Here is a 13700-nt window from a genome sequence, read left to right as displayed (position 1 = left end):
TAGATTTTCATAAATTCTTTTTCATCACTGATTATGGGATTAATGGCAAGTCGAATAATTGATGGTGTGATTACAGATAGCCTCAAGGTTGATCTTGCAATTTTAGCCATTAATTATAGGGTCAAGGGAGAATGACCTTCCAACTAAGAATACACCAAAAACAAATAATAATAATAAAGTAAAATAGAGGGAAAACATTATGTGAACTTGCAAATTTTTTCACATTGGTGCTAGGGATGGGTAAGAAAAACTAAATAATCGAACCGAACTGCAAAACCAAATCAAACTGAATTGAAAAATCGATTAACCATTTTTCAATTTGATTTCAATTCATTTTTTTTTTTTTTTTTTTTTCAGTTATCATTGGGTTAATGTTCGTCCATTCAATAACTACAATTAATCAAACCGAATTGATATACTATAAATATATTTTTTAAAAAATACATATTATATATAATATTATATAAAATTTTAACAACTTAAATTTTTAAAATTTGTATTGATCTTATATTCATCCCAAAAATTTTATTTTTAATATTTTTAATTTATATGTTAGCTATTATAAAAGAAAAATATTATTTATAGTGACTTTAAAATTTTAAATTATGTCTAATTGTTCAATTTGGTTAATCAATAAATATTAGACCAAAAATCGATTAACCAAATTTCGATTAACTATTTTAAATGGTTCAGTTTCAATTCAGTTAACAAGGGTGCAACAAAGGATTTACCAATATTAACTATATAAGCACTTATCAACTAGGTTGACATTGTTTCAATTATTTTTTATCTTGCACTCGTTCACCTTCAATTAGACTCATTATGTGTGTACAAAATCCAACCATCAAGTTTGCCAACAATAATTCATTGATGATATATTCAAATATTTCTAAAACCAAAGCAATCATTGGAAGCATTGAATTTGTGCCAATTTAAAATTCAAATTTACACAATTTTACCTAATGTTTAAGATCTTCCAAGTACAAATTTCAAATTTTGTGAATTTGATAAAAACATCATAAAATATATGTTACATTTCATCCAATTAGATTGACATTCCAATCTTCATTTCTAAACACCACCTTACCCTATGTTTGAGGACTTGAAATTCAATTTTAGGCTTAAATTTGCATCAATTTGAATGAAAATTGGTTCAAAACACATTGCATTCTGACCTAGAGTTTCATACACTAGACAGAAATGAGCTTACAAACCATTTGCCTAATATGTCAAATTATAAAAATCAATTCTATATCATGAGCAAGGTTCTAACTTCTAACTTCTAACTTATGAAACAAATCCAAAATCAAATTCAAGGTCTGTACTTCAACCTCCCAAGCACTGATTAATAAAAATTTCTAACACATTACTATAGGGTTAGTCTGCATTTAACTGGAGTCCAAGAAGGCAAGAACCATACAGCTCACTGCTCATTCCTTCATTTCACTTCCTCCACCCAGCCTCGAAATTATTCTGGTTGCAAGTCGAAACAGGATAAAACATCGAGTAGATCACAACACACCATTGTTGCCCTAAAAAAATTTCTATGGTTTCCCCTGTTTTGCTTATCAGTGCCATGCCTGTTTCACACAGTAAGAAATACATTCAAACTTACTCATCATGGTCATAATTCTAGACAGACCAAAAAGCGTAGAGAAGAAACAAGTAAATCTCATGTTGCTCCAACTAGATCAATTGTGCATTTACATGCTTAAAAATAAAAATGCTCCCCCAAGGAGACCAGCCGGTGTTTACCCCTAATCAGCAAATAAACAAAATTTTCCAAGGATGAATACTTGGAAAGCCTCTTTTTTTTTTTTTTCTTTCTTTCTCTATTTATTTTTTTGGTTCACCCTTCTTCCTTGCATTTACCTTCCCCCCAACTTGTAAACACCCAATCTTACCGACTCCTGGTGCATTCCCTACAATCAAAAAGATGAATTAAAACTTGTAATACCAATGCAACACCATCGTTGACATATGCACTCTGGCTGGGTTGTGCATTCACGTCTTAGACAACCCAGCCGAGCAATCACGCATTCTCCAAATTATAATAAGTAGAATATTCCTGTCTACACTTTCATGCAGGTGGACACAAAGCAGAAAAGAGGAGGTTTGTAAGAAGTAGATGAAATAAAAAAATTCATCACATTCCCATAAATAGATCCTAATATTGAATATTTGAGGAGGTTTCCCTATAATCAACAAGGTATTACGCGGTCAGCTTGAAGGTGTAATGGGAAAACAAATAATGAAAATAAATAATACAAGCAAGTTCTTTGTACAATGCATTCGCACTGAAAGTTATGCAAGAAAAAATAGTTCCTGTCTAGAACGTAGATAATACAGTATACCAAAAGAAACTGAGTCCCAAAACAGAATAATTGAAATGGAGGAACACAGAAAAAATTGATCAAATATGGGGGAGAAAAGACCGAAAGGAAAACTATCTCACAAGCTTGCCTAAAAGTAACTATATATAGAGAAAATATTAGAATCTTGAAAATGTAAGAGAGATGTTGTATGAGAAAGGAAAAGAAAAGAAGTGCATGAATGCAATAAGACAGCAATAAATAAATAAGTGAAGGACAATAACATATACATTTAAGAACAGGAGAAATGCTAATGCTAAACTAGTTACAGAAGAAGAGGCAGTTAATGCAAAAAAGACATGTCATAATGCAAACTAGTGCTAGGCAAAGAGGCAGTTAATGATATTGGCATGTACGCAGCCAAGATATGGATTTGAAAACATAAAGGAAGAAATGTGGCCTCAAGAAGGCAGAATGATCCTATTTCATGTAGAGATTAACAAGTGAAAAGGGAGCACAACCACATTATGTCAATGGCATGAATCCTGAACTAGTTTTATGCATATACATTTTATAATCCATATGATAAGCAAGATGACATGTAAAAATATCCCAACATTGATTAGATACTCAGTAGCCGACCCTACCTAGTGGGACCAAAGGCTCGTTGTTATTATTGTTGATTAGATACTCAAAATTTGATCATTTTTTTCATCTTCAATAAATTGTGCATTAAGTATGCAAGAAGATTTTCTAAAAAATTGAAGCAGGGTTCATGCGTCACACACTTTTGGCATCGAGTGAGTGCAGTAAACCCTTCAAATTTAAGAACATTTTATAATAAAGCTATAACAATAGTGCATTGAGAAACAAAATTATTAATAGATACCAGAAGCTTGAAAATTGAGTACATGGATAGACAAAGTATGTACCATTGTTAGTGAATGCAAAATTGCGAAGTTATAGAAGGTTTTGTTGTTTCTATCAGAAATTTGTTAAGTTATAGAAGTGGCTTCATTTGAAGACAAATGAGAGCAAATCATCCAATATGGTTGGATTACATGCAGCATAGATCAATGAGCAAAATTAAGAAATTATTTAAGTTTAAACCTTAAAGTTCCACAATGGTAAAGCCAAAAAAATTGTATATAATTTGTGGAAAAAAAATGATACAAAGATTTGGCAGAGGACATAGGCATAGATTGAGCTAGACAGGTTAGATATAATCAATAAGATGTGGTTAGATATGTATATGGCTTCACGCCTTCACTTTTTTCAGGGTAAGCTGTTTTTGTATAAAACAATAAAATAAAATTTTAAATTCTGTCGAACAGAATTAGTTCTCTCTCTAAGATGCATGGCCACAAGTGCTCTAAAATGTTTAGATAATACTTCAATTGTAGCAAAACATTCCTCTAGACATATATAAATCAATTAATTGATATATTATATACAATCTCCTCACTAATTTTAAAACATTTTTATCTTCTATGCCAATAATTATAGCATTTTCCTTCCCGGCTACTCCTATTCCCTTTTAAACCTTTTCAAGGCAACAAATATTACTTTACAATTAATTCCCAAAATAGAACAATTAAATACACGATTATGTTCTCTCCTAAATACAGAAGGAAGAAGTTTTAGCATAAATAATTCGGTGATTAACTAAGCAAACTCATCACATTAGAATTTCAATATCATTCAGCAAAGACTAAAAACTAATAGATAAAGGTCAGGAATATAATAGTACTTGAATAATTCAATGAATGCATGTTATAATTAACCCAAAATTCAAATTTTGCATCGCCAAGAGCTGGCAGCAAGGCTAAGTCGACAGATTGCATTACAAGCTATGAAGCTAATCAAGTTATAAGAAGCCCATGAAATTAACTGTAACAATATTGGAAAATGAAAAGTGACATACCCAGAAGCCCCTTTAATCCCCAAACCCTTATAATCCTCACCATCCACACCACAAACAAACATGGTTCCATAGAACTTCACCAGAAGTATCACTTTATAATGGCACATATCGCTTGATCGCCTGCTTGCTGGCTACTGCAGCTCCAGCAGCCAACCCTCCGATTGCCCCAGCAATAGCTGCCGACCGCGGGCCAGCCGCAGCCCGATACAAAGCGCCGGTCCCCAACCCTGCCATGACGCTATTCAACACATCATCAGAACCCCTCATGTGTATGATCCCACTCTCTAAACCAGCAAAGATCAACCCAACAATCCCGAGCGAATTCCCGAACCGGCGACCCGTATGCCCACCCGTATTCAGTACTCTGTTGATCCGAAGCTTGAGGGTGTCGCCCGTCTCCGCTGCCTTGAGGCCGTCGACTGAGCCCTTGACGGCACCGACGATAGCGCCGGAGAGGTAGCCGGATCCGGTGTAGAACTGAAGGTTTTCGCCCCAGGAACGGCGCTGGACGGCGGCTTCTTCGTGGAAGAGGTACTCGGGGGAGGTGGGAAGGTTGTAGAGGTTTTTGACAGGGATTTGGAGGTCCTGGTAGGGATGGTAGAGACGGGTCTTTTCATCGGAAGAACTTGATGAACCTGCCATTATCTAGAGAGAGGCTTCTGTAGAGAAATATTTATGATTGATTTAGGGTTTCTGGATTTGAGAATTGAAACTGGGGAAAAAAAATTACAGAGATTGAATTGGTTTTGCAGATGGAGAGAGAGAGGGGGCGGGAGGAGGAAACCCTAGGGAGGCCGAGGAGGAAGCTGCTTTGAAAAACCCCCCCGGCAGGCTGGAGTAGGGTTTAAGGGGGAAAAGCGATCTCTGGGTTGACCATGACCAAGTCACATACGTTACGGCACGGTGAATGTATTTATTAGGGAAAAAGGAGAAAAATGAAGATCTTGAAAAGATTTAAAAAAAAAAATTATTTTAAAAAAAAAACACAATTACACTTTTCAGATTATTTTAAATTTTTGACTGCAAAAAAAAATTATTTTGTTAATAATAATAATTGAATTTAACAGATTTTATAATGTGCACAACACACGAATGATTAGATGCTATAGCCAATGAATTTAGATTAAGAATTTTTTTTTTTTTCAAAAATCTAGACTACTAGCCTCTATGAAAGAGTAAATAAAAAATCATGTAGTCCACATGCAAAATGTGGCTTTGAATAAATTTTTTTGCTTAATAAAAAGAAAAGAAAGGAAAGTAAATATAAAAGAAATTTTTTTTATTATATTTTTTTATATTAATTATTATTAAAAATAAAAATTTATTTTAATAAAATAATTTTAAAAATTAGAAGAAATTAAATATTAATAATGTGTAAAATCAGTTGTATCTTTATTTTTTTTAATACTTTCTTGATAACCAAGTATAATAGGGTGAATTCTTTAATATTTCACTTTTATTTCTTAATATTTTTTGAATTCCAAATGATACAACAATCTTTCCGTCTCTCGCTTTTCTCTTAAGAGCATAGAAGATAGGTCATATAAGGGTAATTCATATATTTGAAATTGTTGAGAATAATATATGACTAAAATTTTAAGCGACAAAATATGAAGAGTAAGATAAAAATGAAGGTGTGTCCTAAATAAGGGTGTCCTAAAAGCATGGATGGTTTCCTATTTTAAGTTTAGAAATTTAAAGCAATTTTCGAAACAAAAGTTTTAAAAATGCATTAAAACAAATTGTTATTTATTTTTCTTAATTTCATGTTTTAATTTTAGTTATACATAAATTGTTTTTGTTTTTTCAAAAAAGATAAAAGCGGTTGTAAAGTCCCGAAAAATGTGCTCTCGTATTATACAAATCTTTAATACTTGTTTTCAAACAAATTTTAAATAGATTACTTTTCAAAAAGTAAATTGACCAAGGAAAAAAAATTAAAGGGCAACATTTTCCTTCACAAACTCGTTGGCTTATTTTATTTTTGTTTTCATAATTTAATTTATGTTGTTTTAACTTCTAAAAACGAAACTTAGTAAAGTTTTTATTTGACATCCTACCATATTTTCAGAGTCAAAACATGCTGCACATGGTTTACTTTAAAAGAATACTCTAAATTCTTCCTATCTTTTGAACTCTACGTGGCTTTGACGCCTATATATCATTCTTGATAAACAAATGATAACCATATTAGAAAATGAAAAAAGAATAGCTATAAGAATCAACAAAAAAAGAAAGCAAAAAATGAAAAAAGAAGATCAATTAGAAGGTTAAAGAATAATTATATGTTAGTCCCTTTGCAAAGAAATGTCTCTAAAGAAATAATTCATAATAGCCTTTGCATTGCGAACAATTCTCCATAGCACCTTCTTCAGCCTCCCTTTACCAAAACCCTATGAGGAAAAGGAACTAATACACAAGCTCACTATAACTGACCAGGGAAATGAAAATTAAGTAAATTTTAAAAAAGATTAAAATGAAAATCAAAAGATTGAGAAAATTCTAGAAAATCGTTTAGCCCTCGAGCCTCCTGATCTTTACTCTATGCTTTGTTGATCTCTTTTGCATGATTTTTAGTGTAGTTTGCATGATTATCTTGCACATTTTTCTTTTATTACATGTGCATGTTAATGATAATAATTATTTGCATTATATCAGGGTAGAATAGTCTTTTCCTTTTTATTTTTGTAGGTCATACAAGTCTTCTTTATCTCTTGTAAAACTCTAATGATTCAATGAAAACTTTTTCTTTTCCTAATTTTTTGCTTATTTTGATTCTATCATGGTATCTGTTAGCTTTACCGTGATTCCAAGAGGGGGGGTGAATTGGTGTTTTTTAAAATCTATCCCCTAGGTAATCCTCCTAACAATAGTATGTTCACAATCCTATGGTCAATCTAGTGCGAGTAATATTAGAAATTAAATAAAGTAATTTAATCAATTACACAAGCACCAGAAAGCAGTAAAGAGAAAGGTGACACACAGATATGTTATCGAGATTCGGCCAACTGCCTACGTCCCCGCCTTGGCTAAACAGCATAATGATTATCACAATAACTTGCTCACTTAACCGGGTGGAGCGGCACCTATACAAACCAGGTCAAATTAACACAGGGCTAACCTCAACCTTTACACTAATCCTTACCGGACTGGATTACCGGCCCCTCAGGTCACGCCTGGAATCTCTCAGATATACAAACAAAAGGTACAGTATAAGAGTGCTTTCATGTAAAGCAGATTTGTACCTCAAATGCGCACAATCACAAACACCACAAAGGATTTAAAATGTAAGCTCAATGTGGTCTAAATATTTCAACTCTCAAATATGTTTTCTATCAGTGTAATGCATACGTGAGAGTGTCAACAAGCAATCTTTGTATTTCAATATGTTCTTAATCAAGATGCTCAAACAAAGATATCATGCAAGTCTCAAATATTTCAAATAGTAGTATGTGTCAGTCACTTCAACTAGTGTATATGCTTGGTTTGCAAAAGCATAAGCAATTTTTGTATTTAGCAAGTGATATGAACTTGAATAAATATTGCCACAAAGATTAGTATATCAAATACAAATATCTTTCCACAAAAATGTTAATATGAATACCACAAGATATTTGAGTAAGTTTGAAAGTGTTTTTGTAAGCCAAAAACCAATACAAACTTCCTAATATGTTGCAATGAGAATGCAATACTCGGAAGTTCAACACAAGTCTTCTTAGGATAGGCTTATTAGAAAAGTCTCCTAAGAATACTTAGGTTATGCTCTCGTGAAAAAATCAATTTAAACACTCACGAAATGAGAGAGCAAACCTCTAACTAATAACACTCAAATACACTTACAAATGATACTGAGACGAAGTAGGTAAGTTTGAGTGGATTTGGGAATAGTATGAGCAATAGGAAGTATTTAGCTTGAGAGAGAAATTTGATTTTTGTTTTTGCTAATCGATGCGTAATTCTCCCAAATGAAAGAGTATATATAGACATATCAGAATTTTTGACCATTGGGAACTTTTTAGGAATTGTTAGAAAAGTTTAATGACGTTTAAAATATTTTAACCCTGTTAAAAATATTAACTACGGTAAAAAAATTCAAGGCAACCCGAGAGGACTGGTTGACCAAAAATGTTTCGGTTGACCAAGTCTCATATGGTTCGGTCGACTAGGAGAATTTTGAACTAAGGGCTAGGTCAACCAGGAGAAGGCAATTTCTCAATTTTTTGAGGTTCGGTCGACCAGACCGCTGAGATTTCTCCCGAGGACCCTCGGTCGACCAGGTAGTTGGAGTACAAAAAAGGGGTCGACCAGATGGTCAAAATGTTGACCCAGGGAGGTTTCGATCAATCAAGGCTTTTTAAACTACCTGGTTCGGTCGACTAGGGCCTTGGTTAACCGTTGATCTAGGCCTGGTTCGGTCGACCAGGGCAGAATGAATTGCCTGGTTCGGTTCATCGAAAGTGCACAAAGTGTACATTTCGATCTCGTTTTAACACACACAAATCCTAATGAAGTGCCTAACAAACATGGGTGCAAATGTGTGTATCCTAGGGTCATTTATAATTATGAATACACCGAAAAAGTTCGGTGTCGGTCGACCAAAGGGAAAACCCTAAGGTCTTTCTAAGGTCACTTTTAGTTTGTATCTGGTTTGAGCTTACAAAATAAACCATGCATGTGATGTGTGTGCTTATTACAAACCAAATATCCTAATTACTATTACAGACCAAATAGATATGAAATGCATTACAAAAAGAGATTTGATCTTCAACTTTACTTTCTCTTTGTGCCGTCAATGTATCTGTTAATGTAGACCTGCACATGAACTAGATATTCATTAAATACAAGAGTATTTGTCATTATCAAAACCGGGCGTGACCAATAAGGTCAACAGTATTAGAGCTTTGCTCCATGGAATTTTGCATCTCGTCCATCGACTTTGCAAATCCAATTTTGCGGTGAGTTGGTTGGGGGTTGCAGGGGGCAGCGTGCCCCTACTCAGGGTTTGCTTTTGGTTCGAGTTTGACTTGTGATTTGTTGGATTCTCGCTTGACTCAGTATTGGCAGGTTTAGATTTGCTATTGCCATTATCAAATTAATTTGTTTCTTCTACCTTGGGTATATTTGTTGTTCTTCTTCATGACTAGTGAACGTGATGATTCTCTACAATTTATTAGTGTGCGGTTGGATGGTAAAAATTATTCTTATCAGAGTTATGTGATGAGAAATTTCTTAAAGGGTAAGAAGATGTGGAGTTATGTCTCGAGTCTGACTTGTAAACCTATGGAGGGGGTTGATAAATATGAGGGCTTATTGGATGCGTGGGTTACTCACAACTCTAAAGTTATTACTTAGATCAACAATTTTGTTGAAAGTTGCATTGAGATTCAATTGGTAAAATATGAAACTGCTAAGGAGGTTTGGGATCATTTGGCAAGATTTTATGTTCAGTCTAACTTTGTTGTTCAGTATCAATTGGAGATGGATATTCGAGTACTTGAACAAAAGGATAGAAGTGTTCAAGATTTTTATTCGGCTATGATTGATCTTTGGGATCAATAGTCTCTCACATAATCTGTGGAATTATAGAAGTTTGCTCGATATATTTCCTGTAGAGAAGAGCAGCGATTAGTCCAATTTCTAATGGCTTTCCGTAATGATTTCGAGGGCATTCATGGATCGATTTTATATCGCATTCCACTTCCTTCAATTGATTCTGTGGTTAGTGAGTTGTTGGCAGAGGAGACTCATCTCAAATCTCATACTAGGAAGGGAACGTATCCCCCATCTGCATTTGTTTTGGCTATTCCTCCTAAACCACCTTCCTTTAGTCAGAATCGATCTTCACCTCACCCCAAAAATGAGTGCAACTTCTATAAGGAGAAAGGACATTGGAAGACTCAGTGTCCAAAATTGTTGAATAAGATTCAAACTTCACAGCTGTGGAGAAATAGAGGAAAGTCATCTCAGTGTTAAGGGGGTCCAATGCCCCAGCAGTGGTGACTAGGAGGGCACTAGTCTAATATAGCAGCTGTTGCCCTTCATCGAATAACTCGGGGAATGAATCCTCATTTGATCCTTGCATGAGTGCCCTTGCAGAATAGTTTCTTGCTTCACAACCATATGCCATGTCCACTCCATCTACAGTAAGTTTGTCATTGTCTACTCCCTCAGGTATATCCTCTTCTTTGTGGGTTTTAGATTCTGGTGCATCTCACCATATATCCCCTAGCTTCTCTTCATTTGCATTTATACATCCATCATTTTCTTCAAATTATGTGCTAACTTCTAATGGCACTCCGATGGCTTGAAAGGGTGTTGGTTCCATTCATACTCATAATTTGTCATTTTCAAATGTTTATTGTAGTCCTAAACTAACCATGAGTCTTGTCACTGTTAGTCAATTGTGTGATGTTGGTTATTCTGTTCATTTTTTCTCTACTTCTTGTTATGTGCAGGATCCTCAATTTAGGAAGCTGATTGGGATAGGCCGTAGAGAGGGTGGCATATATGGTTTGGATGAGCTGCGTATTCCTAATCATGTGGCAGCATTAGGAGTAGACCTCTCCTCATTCTGCTTGGATTCCTCATCTTTTATTTTTTATTTGTGGCATTCTAGACTTGGTTATATGTTGGCCTCTCATTTAAAATTTTTGGTATCTAGTGGTGTTTTGGGTGACTTGCAGATACATGATATTTCTGATTGTAGTGATTGCAAATTGGTAAAGTTTTCTACATTACATTTTAATTAAAGTATGTCTAAGTCTGTTGCACCTTTTGAGTTAATTTGCTCTAATGTGTGGGGTCCTACTCCTATTGACACAAAAGGGGGGTCTAGATACTATATTTCTTTTATTGATGATTATATTTGGTATTGTTGGGTCTATTTAATGAAACGTCAATCTGATTTCATCCATATCTATTGCCTTTCGATCATTTGTTCGTACTCAACACTCTGCCGTAATTAAGTGTTTTCGTTCTGATTTGGGTGGGGAGTGTACCTCTAAGGTACTTTTTGAGTTGCTCATCTCTGATGGTACTGTTCATCAATCTTATTCGACTAATACTCTTTAACAAAATGGTGTTTCTGAAAGAAAATATCTCCATGTTGTTTAAATAGCTCGCTCTCTTCTCTTATCTGCTAAGGTTCCTAGTGAATTCTAAGGGGAAGTAGTTCTTACAGCAATACACTTGATTAATAGAATCCCCACATCCCACAATTTTGGTCTCTCCCCTTGGGAAAAATTATGTGGGTCCCCCCTAATTACTCATCTCTAAAAGTCTTTGGTTGCCTATGTTTTGTCCTTTGTCCCACTATTGAGCGTACTAAATTATCGCCATGTTTTTCCATGTGTGTCTTCCTTGGTTATGGAGAGGGATAGAAGGGTTAGAAACTATATGTCTCTCGTCATGTTGTCTTCCTCGAACACATTCATTTCTTTACCATTCCTACTAGCTCTCCTCATATGGCGCAGCCAGACCTTATTTGTATTGACCCTTTCTTTCATGATGAAAATGGTGGCGATGGTGGTGGTTATGACAATGCAAATGATGGTGATGATGATGCCCCTCTTGTGGTCCCCCAAGAATCTTATGTGGTTGTGGATTCTCATCAGTCTCGCTATCCCAAGCATGCTCGTAAGTCCACTCAGTTACTAGATTTTGCTTATTCTTGTTATTCTGGTTCTTTCATTTCCTTTTTAGCAGCTATTCACCCACTTTGTGAGCCTACCTCATATAAGGAGGCTGGTTGTGATCCTCTTTGGCAACAGGCTATGGCTGAGGAAATTTCTGCGTTGCATAAAACTCATACTTGGGACTTGGTGTCACTCCCTCCTAGTAAGAAATCAATTGGTTCTCATTGGGTTTACAAAATCAAAATGAAGTCAGATGGTTCTATTGAGCGATACAAAGCTCGTTTGGTTGCTAAGGGTTTTACCCAAGAGTATGGTATGGATTATAAGGAGACTTTTGCTCCGATTGCCAAGATGACAACTATTCGTGCTCTTATTGTTGTAGCTTCTGTTCGCCAATGGGCTATTTCTCAGTTGGATGTTAAAAATGCCTTCTTTAATGGGGATCTTAAGGAGGAAGTTTACATGGTACCTCCACCTGGTGTCTCTCATATCCCATGTGAGTTTTGCAAACTCAAGAAGGCTTTATATGGTCTCAAACAAGCCGCTCGAGCTTGGTTTGAGAAGTTTTTGATAGTTGTCACTTCTCTTGGTTTCTCTTCCAGTGCTCATGATTTAGAATTATTTGTTAAGCGTACTTCTGCTGGCCATATCATTCTTTCTTTGTATGTTGATGATATGATTATTATGGGTGATGATGTTGATGGTATTGTGGATTTGAAAAAGATGTTGGCTCAGGAGTTTGGCATGAAGGATTTGGGGCTAATCCGCTACTTCTTGGGAATTGAAGTAGCTTACTCCCCTAAAGGTTACTTGGTCTCCCAATTGAAGTATGTTGCAGATTTTCTTGACCACGTTTGTCTCACTGATAGTCGAACTGTTGATACTCCTCTTGAGGTTAATGCCCGCTACACTCCCACTGATGGTATTCCCCTACCTGATCCCACCTTGTATTGTACTATTGTTGGTAGTTTGGTCTATTTGACTATTACTCGCTCATATATTGCTTATGTTTTCCACACCGTGAGTCAATTTGTTGCTTCACCTATATTTATGCATTGGTCAACTGTTTTGCGCATCTTGTTAGATTACCACTTTACCTAAAAGTTTAAGCTATTAGGTTGTGGGCCAACAATGTATATCAAGCTTTAACACTCCCCCGCCCGTGCAGCCCGACAGCACGTGGAGAGATAAACACATATTAAATAGCACCCATAATAAGGAATGCAATATTCTTTTTTTTTAAAATTGCGGGCAACAAGACTAGGACCCAGGACCTCCTAGTTACCAGCTCTGATACCATGTTAGATTACCACTTTACCTAAAAGTTTAACCTGTTAGGTTATGAGCCAACAATGTATATTAAGCTTTAACATCTTGTGATATCTTTTAGGGACTCTCTATCAGAGTCTCTTATTCTCTTTAACCTCGTCGTTGAAGCTTTGTGCCTACTCTAATGCAGATTGGACTACTGATCCTACTCATCGAAAATCCACTACCAATTTTTGCATATTTTTAGGTGACTCCCTTATTTCTTAGAAAAGCAAGAAGCAAACAGTTATTTCGTGCTCTTCCACAGAGGCTGAATATCGTGTGATGATGTCTACCAAGACTGAGATTGTGTGGTTACATTGGTTGTTGGTTGATATGGGTGTTATATTTTCTGCTCCTACTCTATGTTGTGACAATAGGAATGCTATCCAGATTGGAAGGAATTCGTTGTTTCATGAACAAGCCAAACACATTGAAATTTATTGTCATGTCATTAGACACCACCTTCAGCAAGGGACTATTACTTTGCCCTTTGTTCCCTCCTCCATGCAGGTTGCTGAC

At 35.3% G+C, this 13700-nt stretch overlaps 1 protein-coding gene across 2 annotated transcripts; it reads right to left on the bottom strand.

Moving 5' to 3' along the window:
* Nucleotides 1-1201: 1201 nt before the first annotated feature.
* Nucleotides 1202-5121, bottom strand: LOC131153315 (mitochondrial import inner membrane translocase subunit TIM23-1). 2 transcript variants are annotated; one of them, XM_058105535.1, is made up of 2 exons: nt 4237-5121; nt 1202-1580 (listed from the first exon to the last, which is right to left on the bottom strand). In XM_058105535.1, the coding sequence occupies exon 1, from the start codon at nt 4876-4878 to the stop codon at nt 4330-4332; it is 549 nt and encodes a 182-aa protein (XP_057961518.1). In that variant the 5' UTR covers nt 4879-5121; the 3' UTR covers nt 1202-1580; nt 4237-4329. The 2 variants fall into 2 exon arrangements, with proteins under 2 accessions (XP_057961518.1, XP_057961517.1); XM_058105534.1 differs by lacking the exon at nt 1202-1580 and adding an exon at nt 1652-1922.
* Nucleotides 5122-13700: the final 8579 nt, after the last annotated feature.

Source organism: Malania oleifera, chromosome 4, assembly GCF_029873635.1.
Source record: "Malania oleifera isolate guangnan ecotype guangnan chromosome 4, ASM2987363v1, whole genome shotgun sequence".
NCBI lineage: Eukaryota > Viridiplantae > Streptophyta > Magnoliopsida > Santalales > Ximeniaceae > Malania > Malania oleifera.
This window is presented reverse-complemented; position numbering and strand designations above follow the sequence as displayed.